The sequence below is a fragment of the Thunnus maccoyii genome, chromosome 11, assembly GCF_910596095.1.
Source record: "Thunnus maccoyii chromosome 11, fThuMac1.1, whole genome shotgun sequence".
NCBI classification, from domain to species: Eukaryota; Metazoa; Chordata; class Actinopteri; order Scombriformes; family Scombridae; genus Thunnus; species Thunnus maccoyii.
Window position 1 is genome coordinate 16901549 of NC_056543.1, and position 12828 is coordinate 16914376.

A 12828-nucleotide genomic window follows, 5' to 3' on the forward strand; every position below is an offset into this window, starting at 1 on the left:
TTAATATTACAATTTTTAACTGTTCTAGATGTGAGTGAGAAATTTGCTATGGTTTGTTTTTCCTATAGTAGAGGTGGAAATGCGTGAAAGAGGCACCACCACTTTGTCATAAATGTTTCCTTCCTTTTTGGATAAAATCACAAAATACTGTCATTATCTTAAAAAAGGTACACTTGTACGTCACCTTATGTGTATTTATGGCATTAGCCATATGATGCTAATTTGGAGCCCATTTACAGTAATTAAGGTGGGGGAAAACAATTACATTCCAAGTGGTTGTGCGTTGGGCTCCATTAATAACAAAGCTAACACGTAGTCATACTGTATTATAATAAGATTCAATTACAAATACTACAAAAGGCTAAATCTTTGCTTCAGTGTGAAATTTTTGTCAATTTAATGTATTACAAAATGCATATGAAATCCTGCTGTTTCAAGCCACCAAATGTTCTAGTTGCATGTTTTAGCTCATTAACTGAGATGTATACTTAAGATTCTTGCCAACCGTTTTTCTAAAGCAGCATTATTGTTTTTGTTCTTTCCAGGTGGCCATTATTTTCTATACATTTCAGTACAGTGTGAAAATAACTTGCAGAGATAGAAATTTGTTTACAATAAGTAATCCATTATGGTGATGTTAGTTACTGGCATGTGGTAAATATTAAGACTTATAGATCTGGCTGCTGAACAGCAAAAGCTTTCAAAAATGGTTGTTTTAGAAAAAAGGGCAGATATATCATTTTAATTAGCATAACAATAGAAGTAAACTATCAACTGTAGTAGCAGCAATTATTGTAAAAGCAGCCTAAGCAGTTGTATTAGTAGTTGTGGTACTCTAAAGGACTCCTGAGTGAACATGTGCTCTGAGATCTAATTAGTGCTGAAGTAGACCGGATAGAAAGTCCTCTTTCAAGTCCTTTTGCATTGTGTTTCCAGGTAAATTAACATGTATCAAAGCAAATAATGAAAAGATACAATCTTTTAAAACTACAATACAAAGTTTTTTTTTTATTTATGTGAAAAAAAATGAAAGAATAAAGTTGTTCAAACAATTTTTGAAAAATAAAAAAGGTTGTCTGTAAAAGATGAGAAATGAAATTGTTTTTGGGGTGAACTAAGGTTGAAGTAGAACTCAGCATCAACTTGAGGTTGCCAGTATTCAAAACACCCTGGAGGAAGGGCAAATGTTGCGCTTTCATTGCAAAGATGTGTCCATGCTACATCACTCAGAGATTGAAGTTGATGTTAAAAAATTGTAGTTTCTTGCAGAAAGCATGAATTAATTCCAAAAGCATTTGCCTGTGTCTAAAAAAGCAGTATCTCTATGGTGTATTTTTGTGTTTGTGAGAAAAATAGTAACACAATTATAATTCTAATTGGTTTAATTTCCTTTTCCTTTTCCTCAGCTCGTTTTGCTCCCTACAAACCTGTGGACATCATGCTCAAGCCCTTGTTATTTGAGGTGCCCAGCATCACCATGGATTCTGTGTTTGTGGGCCGAGATTGGCTTTTCCAGCAGCTGGAAGATGTCCTGAAGGCCAGCGAGTCCACAGAGAACCATGGTGCCGTAGTGGTGGGCAGCGTGGGTTACGGGAAGACAGCCATTATCTCCCGGCTAGTAGCGCTGAGCTGCCACGGAGGTCGCATGCGTCAGATCGCCTCCAACAGTCCTAGCGCCTCCCCTAAAAGTAATCAGTTTCAGTATTAACCTACATTAGCTGCAAGATTTTAATCCAAGTCATTTTATTACTTGATTTTGCTGATATTGTATGTGTGAAGCATTGTGTGTCTGTCTCTTCCAGGTGGCGGGGGACCAAGCTCAGAACTTCCTCTCAGCCAGCCACCACAGCCCACTCCACCTTCCAGTGCTACAAATACACTGAGGACCAACAGCTGCCCAGGGACCCCCGAGATGCAGCGACGCAGGGAGGAGGCTGTCAAACGCCTGGCAGCAAAGGTGCGACTTCAGACCTCCGCATTTACAAAAATCATATTATCAAAGAAAACCTAAATTCTTAAAAATGATCACCCATCCTCATAAAAAGATATGAACCTTTACAGTTCTGTAAGGCAGCCACAACCTGAGAGAAGAGTGATGCTGTTGTGATGAATAAGTCATAATTTAAACACATGTATTGGGATCTGTTGTCTATAGTAAACATTTATTGATATACTATACTACTTTCTTGGACAGTTTATATCTACTCTTCTTTCATTTCCCGCTGTGTGTCCTTCCCAGTGATATAAAGATGTTGTGCAGAATTGATTTAATATGTATATGAGATGCACTGCCGAAATCTGAAACCGGCTCTGCTCAGTTGATTTATGTTTATATGTGTTTGTATATGATTTACGGTTGTTTATGGTCATTTATTTGATATTCAGCCCATGAAATATGGATGGTCTTCGGCAATCTGCTGAGATCATGAAAGACTGGGCCACCACAGTCTTTTCAAACATTAAATATCTCAGGCTTGTTTAATTTGGAGCTGCAGTGAGCTTAGTTAAAAACCCTAGCCATGAAAAGCAAGTTCAATATTAATGTTAACAGCATCTCAGTACTGCAGTGTGACTGTGAGGAAGTGGGAGGGTAGAAAACTTCAATTCAGGTCTTTAGCATGCCCTTTTAACTCACAGATAGAATCCATTTGCATTGCGTTGGGTGAAGACTACTGAAGGGTCTTTCTATACGTTGCCATGGAAACACACTAACAGCGTAGTCAGAATAACTTCAAGGAGGATTATTTGTCCTAAATAGCAAACTTTTTTCTCATAGCACAGTCTCTTTGTTTTTAAAAAAAAATCCTTTAGATGTTACATCTTAGCTGCCGTAGCTTTCACTATCTCTCATTACTTCAAGATGCAATATATTAGATAGGCTAGACATTAAAAAACAGTACACACTACATAATCTAATAGCTTTTCAAGATTTTCAGTGCACACAAGACCATTGAAGCATCCAATTATTTGTGCATTTATTTTTTAGAACCTTTGTGGCATTTTAAGCCTTTATTGGACAGCCGACAATAGAGAAATGACAGAAAATGAGAAGAGAGAGAGATTGGAAAAGACATGCAACAAAGGTCCCCAGCTGGACTCAAATTCGGGGACATTGCGATTCATGGCCACCTTAACCCTTACACCACCAGGGTGCCCAACATCCAATTATTTTCAAACAAACTCTACAAAGGATTTCATTGTAGACATTTAGTAATAAACAGTTATAAGGGGACCAGGCAACACACGGACACCTACAAATTACTGTTCGTCAATATCATCTATTAGCAATAGCAATAGTAAGTGAACAAGGGATATTTTTCCATGCACAATAAAATATATATTGTAAAAAATGTGTTAAAGTTGAAAAGACCTTTTAGTTTGTTACAGCAAGTGAACAGTTTCAACATTTCTGCATTTCAGTGAGGAACACTCAGATAATTTATTGTAGACTACTTGTCAATGACAGTAATGTCAGTAGCTGTAACATCATTCAGCAACGCTTTCTCCGGTTATGATCAAAATAGTTCAGTGGGCAGACAAGCTCTCCATGTATCTGTCTGGTTGTATAACAATCAGGCCTACATCTTAGGATGCCTGGTGTCATGATGGTGTGGTCTTGTCAACTACTTTCTAATTATCAATAATTAATACATACAATAATATCTTACATTTTTGTATCATCACAGAATGATTCCAGTGCCAGAAATGTGTGTAAAACAGCACCACTGAGTGTTCAGCATTGATTGGCTACTTAGCATCCAATAGCTGCATATTTTGGAAATATTTAGACTTGACTGAAACTCTCAGAGGCATTTAATTGCTCTGGTGTTGCTTTGCCCGCTGACAGCTTTAACAACAAAGATGTTGCACCACTGTGTTTCAGAGAATACTTTGGATTTTCAACAGCATTCACTCGATTTGAATAGCTTTGTGATAGCAGGTTGTTAGCTCTTTTGATGGGTGACACAGCTTTATAATGAGGCTGTTTTGCGGAACTCTTTTATGATCCTCCTTTGTATTTTAATGTTACTGATTACCTCTTGGCGTCTCTGTGACACACCTTCAGGGTTTAACACTCTTGACCTGTCACCGATCCCTTCGTAGTAGTGAGACGGTGCATGCATGAGATAACGACTGCACAGTTAGCCTCTGCCACTGGGAATGCTAAGGTTCATGCACTAGACAGCTGACTTCATGCCACCGAGGCACATCTAAATGTCTATGAAACCCAAGCACTATCCCTCAAGCCAATTATTATTGTGTAAAGTGTTTCCAACAGGCGCTCTCACAGGGGCTCTGTTCCTGTGATGTGTGAATACTGATGCATCACTGAGCAGCTTCTGTCAAATTCTGTCTGGTCTTTTTAATCACTGATTTGGAAGTGGTCTTATAACAGGGGCACTGAGGCCATAGCATTTTATGGTTCATCCTCAGTTGTATATCTTACTTAAGTGACAGAAGCACATTTTTAGGTGTATTGTGTTTATTCCATCTTGTGAAGGGCTCATTGCATTGGTGGAATACGGTCTCAATCAAAAAATATAAAATGCAAATCTCCTTCAGAAACAGTCCAAGGCACACTGTAGGATTTATGCAAAATTAAAAAGCTTTTATTTTACATGGCAATATGTATTTCAAATGACCATCGACTCGCATAGCTCTTCATCAGGGTCATTGTCAGCAGTAGCTTACATACCTATGTATATTGTGTTACACTAATGAGTTGGGTAAGAGGATGGTTCTCCCTCAGTGTGCAAGCTATTGGCCAAAAACAAGGAAGTAATACATCAATTATCAATAGAAAGGAAAGGGAAGGAGAGAGAAAGGAGAGGAGAGAAGGGGTGAACCTGAAATGTTAAAAAGAAGATGGATATAACGCAGCTACCAAGTCATGGATGACCTAATCCTTTCCATATGTAGACATTCAGATAAATTCATAAATCTATACATTTTTCTGTTCATAACTACAAGCACATATTAACTACAAAATCACCATAACCATCAGTAATTCCATATATTAAAACACAATCTTTCATTATTCCTGAAGTTATATTTCACAGAAAAGGAGAAAAGTCTATCTCATCATTGAGACCGGGGTATCTTGTTGCTTTTAGTTGTACAATCCAAAAGGTCTTGCGTTGGAGTTGTCTTTTTAGGCAGTCGCTTCCTCTAATGTCCTTTTCAACAACTTCTAACACCATGACTTTCAGTGTATTTGGGTTTCCATGTCCCGTTTGCACATAATGTGATGCCATAGCATAATAAACATTCTTTGTGCGGATGGCATTTTTATGTTCTGTAACTTGGCCTTTTAGTTTTCTTTTTTTTTTTTTTTTTCCATAGAAACAGCCACAGGGGCACTCCAGTTTATTAACACCATGTGGTTTTGCAATAGCCAAAGTGTCTCATTTGATATGTGCAAGATGAACTCCCATCTTGAAAATGATTCGTTTTCAGGACGTTATCACAGTGATTGCAATTCCCACATTTAAAAGTTCTACGGGGCATTTGTAGCCAGGTTGTTCGTGTGGGAGGGGGATGATAGCTCTGTACCACCTTTTCTCTCAGGGTCGGTGCCCGTCTGAATGAGAACACAGGTGGTTCTGTGAACCATGTTTGGAGAAATACATCTCTCTGAAAAATGCAGCAATTGCATTTGATGATGTTTCTTATTTGAGATGCTTGTTTACTGTATTGCATCACAAAATATGTTTTTTAAGACTGGTGTGGTTCCTTTTTGGTTTGGACTAACTGTTTTCTATTCAAGGACTTGGCTCTTTGAAGGAATTTATCCAATATATTTCTTTTGTATCCTGATTCAGTGAAGCGGTTCACCATGTCTCTAGCCTCTTTCTCTGCGTCACATACACGTCTTCCAAAGATAGTTTTAGGCTCTTATTGGTGTTGTCCAAAAATGTATGAAATTCAAGTACTACATGTCCTTCACATTGCATAAAGAACATTAGATCATCTATGTAGCATTCAAACCATTTTATTTTGTTCAAGTAGAGGTTGGATGAGCTCCAAATGAATTTCTCCTCCCACACTCTTAGAAAAAGGTTGGCATAGGAGGGTGCAAAGGTCAGGCCCATGGCTGTGCCCGGCGACTGTCTGTACAGCTGTTCCTGAAAGAGAAATACATTATTCTCCAAGGTCCATCTTGTGAGTTCAACGGTAAAATCTTGATTTGTATAGCTTCATGATAGCAGGTTGTTACCTCTTTTGATGGGTGACACAGCTTTATAATGAGGCTGTTTTGCGGAACTCTTTTATGATCCTCCTTTGTATTTTAATGTTACTGATTACCTCCTGGCGTCCCTGTGACACACCTTCAAGGTTTAACACTCTTGACCTGTCACTGATCCCTTCGTAGTAGTGAAATGGTGCATGCATGAAATAACAACTGCACAGTTAGCCTCTGCCACTAGGAATGCTAAGGTTCATGCACTAGACAGCTGACTTCATACCACCGAGGCACATCTAAATGTCTATGAAACCCAAGCACTATCCCTCAAGCCAATTATTGTGTAAAGTGTTTCCAACAGGCGCTCTGACAGGGGCTCTGTTCCTGTGATGTGTGAATACTGATGCATCACTGAGCAGCTTCTGTCAAAATCTGTCTGGTCTTTTTAATTACCCATTTGGAAATGATCTTATAACAGGGGCACTGAGGCCATAGCATTTTATGGTTCATCCTACTCAAATGACAGAGGCACATTTTTAGGCATTGTTTTGCCAGTTGATAAAGTGCTAGAGGTTCACTGTAGAATATTGCATCACCATGTGTAATGTAATGTAAGATATTATTGTATGCACTAACTATCACGGCAGTTTCTTTGTCAGGTACTGATCCAGAGTTATTGAGTTAAAACCAGCAGGTTTTATTTTTTAATTTACTGTTTTTACTGGACATAGTGTTACAGCTTCCATCTGGTGCTTTGTTATCGCATCTTTCCAACAAAGCCTTCAATTTTCCCGTGAGACAAGTGTTCTGTAGTCTATGTCTTCTCCCGGGCATATGATTGGAATATTGTGTTCTTTCTTTCAAAGGATAAGGTTTCAAGTCTGTCGTAAAACAACAGCCCAGATATACAATGACACATTTTTGCTTTCTCTAATCATTCTTCCTCTTCCTACCAGCTAGTAAAAGATCCCTTCTGAATGCACTTCGAAATTTTAGTGATGGGGGACTAAATGTATTCCAAAGTTAATCTGAAGTTAAAATGCGGTTCTCTTTCAAACTTCGCTTAGTATCTCACTATGAGAAGCGTCTTCTGGCGTGACCAATCATGGAAGCTCGAATATCACCATGTCTGTTGGCAGACAGACCAATCATCTTGAGTTGCATGGGCCAGCCTGTCCCCCCTTTATTAACACCCATGGCGCCCCACACAGCATTTTTGCTTTCTTCCTTGTGAAGATCATTCAAGCTCCTCAGCTATCCTGACGTCCAGATTTTCCTCATCAAGGTAGTCACCGAGCGTGGATATCTGGTGTCAGGCTTTGGATTTCTTTCCATTAAGGAACGTTTATTTATTGTCGGTCCAGGTAGGTGTTGTTGCGTTGTGACGGACGGATCGTGGAGACCTTCAGGTTTCTTGGAACTACCATTTGTGGGAGACCAATATCAAGGATGTACTTTATCAGCAACTGAGGAAGTATGGTCTGCCACAGGAGCTGTTGAGCCAATTCTACACCACAGTCATTGAATCCGTCCTGTGCACATCCATCATGGTCTGGTTTGGAGCAGCCACAAAATAGGATGGGAACAGACTGCAGCGAACAGTAAGGACAGCAGAAAAACCATTGGTGCTCCCCTGCCAACCCTCCAGAACTTTTACTCTTCAAGAACCAGGATACGGGCAGGGAAAATCTTTACAGATTCCTCACTCTCAGGACAAAACCTTTTTCATCTCCCCCCCGGCAGGCGCTATAGAACCCTGTATACCAAAACTACCAGACACAAGAGCAGTTTCTTTCCTCATACCGTCACCCTTATAAATAGCTGACCAGTATCATCTGCTATGTCATAGCTAGTTCTTCAGATTCTTGAGTTCTTCGGATAGTTATTACACCCTGCTTCACATCTACAAATACTGCATTATACAAATACTCATATATCACAATTTCATCCCCATACATGATGCACATTAATGTTGTTTGCAATGCCACACACACTTGCACTTTATGTATATTGTTCATCTTTTATATAATCTGTATATTGCTTGTGTATTGTGTTCCTTGTGTGTGTTAACATACTCTGTGAATATATCTGATTCTGATTCTGAACCCTCATATTAACTTCAGATTATCGGATCGGAAATGTGTTAGAAAGCTTGAGGTCAGTTCATGATTTTTTGTTTGTCTGCAAAATGCAGGATTGAAACTTAAACTCAAATCATATCTATCAGCTGAGCAAGAATAATAAAATACCTGCACCACCTGTAAGGCTATCATCATTATGTATAAAATACAAGTTATTCTACACAGTTATTGACTGTCAGTACCAGATGCTTTAATGGGCCATGTGTTTCAGTGTACACGTGGGTGTGTTAGTATAGCTTTAAGACAGACTTGAAAAAATAGGAACCTGCCAGAAGGTAAACCATCACATCACAGCCCTCTTAATTGCGCATAACTCAAACAATCCAGACAAAGGAATAATTGCCTTTGTGAAATTATGGCTTAAAAATGTCAGACAATACAAACATATTTAATATCTTTCTAAAAGATCAATTAATCAGTTGCTGTGCCTTTTCAATTTTATTACCTTTTTCTCTCACTTTTCATGTCCCTTCTTCATGATTAATTTTAATTTAGTTTAATTCTATAAATTTTAAAGGCAGTCCCAGGCTGTTGTTCTTCTAGAAATGGATCGCTTTCTACCTTGACTGGTGCCTCTTAACATTCAGTTAAAAAGCTGAGTTACTTACTTTTCCAACTGACTAGCACCTTAGTTGTTTTTTTTTCTTTGAGCACTGTTGCCACAAGCCAAACCCGCCATGGTAGTTGACAGATGTACAGCACATATATATACAGTAGCTGAATATAAGACTGGCACAAGAAGAATCGGTTGTTTCCTAAAGCTTCCCAGGCCAGAATGTGCTCCTGTCATGTAGTAAATCAAGACAGTGCTATACAATATACAGTACTGTGCAAAGGTTTTAGGCTCTAAAAGTAAAGTGAGGGTGCTTACAAAAATATTGTTATAAATTTTTTTTATTTATCAATTAACTTCATACGAAGTTCAGTAAACAGAAGAAACCTAAATGAAGTCAATATTTGGTCTGAGCACACTTTGCCTTTAAAACAGCAGCAACTCCCCTCAGTACACCTGCACACAGTTTTTCAAGGTATTTGGCAGGTTGGTTGTTCCAAACTTCTTGGAGAACTTGTTTCAGTTGTTCTGTGACTTCAAGACGCCTCAGTTGCTTCTGTCTCCTCATGTAATCACAGACTGACTCCATGATGTTGAGATCAAGGCTCTGTGGGGGGCAGACCATCTGTTGCAGCACTCTTTGTTCTTCTTGTCGCTGAAGATAGTTGTTTATGACTCTAGCTGTATGTTTGAGGTCTGTGAGAGAGATTTAAATAGTTATTTAAAGTTATCATTTGATGTTTTTCATGTATATATTATATATGTTACAAATGTTTTCAAACTAAGGGGTCAGTGTTTGTTTTCAAGTCAATGTGATGTGATAGTAATGTCACTGTGACACTGTGGTATAAGAAATCCTACTCCTCGGCTAATTGAACTCTTGAACTTGTTTCTATCTGAGGGTTGTTTACTGACCTCTGGGGTTAGCTAGAGATATCTTTGCTTTAAGCCTGATGTCTTAGAAACGGTGTGGATCAGGACGACCTAGACCAGCTAAATTTTAAGGATGTCCTTGTTTGAAGTTATTGACTGACCATTAGGTCTCTGTGAGATCATCGTATGACCATACTTGTTTATAAGAAGGTGTAACAGTTTGTGGAAGTGTCCATTTCGGGACCTGACTGTTTTTAAATTTGCTTTTGAAGAGGTATAAAGTTGTCTGGTTTGTATTCACAATCTTTAGAGAAAGGGCTGGCTGAACAACATGCTTTCTCTCCAAAAATACAAGATAACTGTATTTTGGTTTGTGTTTTTGTATTTGGACTTTTGTATAATTGTTACTGAATGTGTAATGGATTGTACAGTGTTTACAGCTGCTTCAACAAGTAGTAATGTTTAATGCTCTTGTGTCTTTGTTTGTTCTTGAGTGAGCAATGCAAAAATTTCCACAACAAGTCATTGTCATGCTGCAGAATAAATTTGGGACTAATCAGACACCTGCATGATACTGCAGCATGGATAAGAATCTAAACATCTAAAGTGCCTAAAACTTTTGCACAGTACTGTACATCCATGTGACTGCCATGATTCAACAGCCTAACAATAACCCACTTTAGACAAAGGCTTCTGTGCTGTCTCAACAGAAATAAATTTTCTGTATAGTGGTGGGGCCTCATTGTGTTACAGCTTATGGTGGATTTATTAGTCTAGGTGGTTTATATTTCCTTCCTTACAAATGAAGCAAATATAAATATACTTTCAGATGTTACCGATGTTTACAGTTGGGTCCAAAAAATTTTAATGCACAGTACACACTCTGCAGCCATATTAGTGAAGCTAAATGCTAATGTCAGCATGTGAACATGCTCCCAATAACAATGCTAACACGCTGATGTTAAGCACGTGTAATGGTTGACTGACTGACCGACAGACCGACATTGCCATTCCTAGACCAGAGGTGGAGCCAACAGAGGAGCAGGTCACCTGCTGCTGCCCCTGAAAGTATGTCAGCTCCTCCAGGTTGGACTGTAATTAGAGCAGGCATACATCCCAAGGGCATCTCTCTTCCTTCTTCCTGTCCCTCCTTTCTCCTTCTAAATCAGGCATCCATGAACACTACCGCAACTTGCTCAGATACAACTTTTAGAACTTCACCAGGGATCCACTGGCTCCTTTTTATATTGGCGTTTATCTGAGGTGGTCAGGTGCTGCTCAGTTACTTCATCTTCCTTTCTGTTGAGATTGTACTGGATCAAATCATGCTCTCAGCTCAGATAGAGAAGATATGTGGGTTAATGAAAGCTATGACTATCAAAAGGTATCAGACACTGATCAGTGTATTCACAAGTTCCCAACCTGCGTTCCTTCATTGATAAAGCCAAAACTAATTTTCACTCTTAATTTATAACTCTAACCTGTTTTTAAGTTTACTTAAGTCTTAAAAAAACTCATCCGATTTTCTCCTTCCTCTTTGTGTTTCAGGTTGTGGCATATCATTACTGCCAGGCAGATAACACATACACTTGCTTGGTACCAGAGTTTGTGCATAGTATCGCTGCCCTGCTGTGCAGAGCACACCAACTCAGTGCGTACCGGGAGCTGTTGCTGAAAGAGCCCCACCTCCAGAGCATGCTCAGTCTGCGCTCCTGTGTCCAGGACCCAATGGCAGCTTTCCGGAGGGGGGTCCTTGAGCCACTTGCCAACCTTCGTAAAGGTAAAACACTGATATTTAATGTTTTGATCTAATGTAATGTTTGGCTAGTTCACAAGATAGGATATATATGCCTCAATTGATAAGATTTGATAATCCAACCAAGAGAGGGCAACTTTGAACCCTGCATGTCTCACATACTCCTCTGCACTGTCTTCTTTCATACCTTTCTCACACTTCTTTCTACTTGTTATGAATGTGTTGACGCTCTTCATGGTGTCCTTAAGCAAGACACTGAGCTCCAAATTGTGCCCAATTTATATGTATGTCACTGTGGAAGAAAGTGGCTGCCAAATTAATATAATTTAACTGAAATATTCATTTAACTTGCTACACGTACCTCATGAAGAGACTCATCAGCTTGCATACATTACAGGAATGTTAAATAAGACACAGACTCATTGAAAGTGTTTTTTTTTCCTCCTTGATTTACCAGAGGAGCTCAACAAGCTGCCACTGAAAGTGTTTTCTTTACAGAGAAAATGTAACTTGACATTTCAGTGGGGAGGGAAGTGGATGCAGAGCCGGGTTTATTTACTGCAGTGACATAACACACATCTCTGCATTCACAATATGGAGGCAGTTTAGTTTAGCTAATACTGTTATGAGACCCTAACTACACATTGTCCTACCTTTGTTGGTTACTGTTGGTGTGTGTGTTTCCAGAGCGGAGGATTCCAGAGGAGGATCACATCATCTTGATAGACGGACTGAACGAAGCTGAGTTCCATAAGCCTGACTATGGAGACACCATTGCCTCCTTCATCACAAAGATCATTGCCAAGTTCCCTCCCTGGCTTAAACTGGTGGTCACTGTCCGGGTCAACTTGCTGGTAAGGAAGAACTCGTTATTTCACATAACATTTGCTGTTAGCACTTGATACAAAGTACAGTTGAAGCTGATGGGAATGCAGGTATTTGATCATAAACCAAAGTATCAGATGAATTAAGTTTTGACCTGATGATGTTGCTAGATGAAAAGTTAAGGGATCACCGAAGTTATTACAAATCCTTATGAAGGGGATCTTTGGTACACATGAATATGTGTACCAAAGATCATGGCAGTCCATCCAGTAGTTGGTGAGACATTTCAGACCATAGGACAACACCACAAATGAGAACGTGATGGTGACGCTAGAGAAAAAGTCAGGGGGATACCAAAGTCTTGGGACATATGATCTTGGAACGTTGATTTGCTGTACGAAAATTTGTGCCTATCCATCAAGGAAATGTTGAGATATTTTTCTGTATATGGGAAAACTTTGACCTGCTGATGGCGGTAGATAAAAAGTCAGGCGAT

General features: G+C 39.2%; 1 protein-coding gene across 2 annotated transcripts in view; it reads left to right on the forward strand.

Moving 5' to 3' along the window:
* The window catches only part of tanc1b (tetratricopeptide repeat, ankyrin repeat and coiled-coil containing 1b), a 110734-nt gene that overhangs the window by 77123 nt on the left and 20783 nt on the right, over window positions 1-12828 (forward strand). For both annotated transcript variants that reach the window (XM_042426522.1, XM_042426523.1), the window contains exons 9-12: window positions 1407-1688; window positions 1803-1957; window positions 11300-11531; window positions 12195-12361. In XM_042426522.1, coding sequence (XP_042282456.1) covers window positions 1407-1688; window positions 1803-1957; window positions 11300-11531; window positions 12195-12361 — 836 coding nt within the window. The remainder of the gene's footprint in view (window positions 1-1406; window positions 1689-1802; window positions 1958-11299; window positions 11532-12194; window positions 12362-12828) is intronic.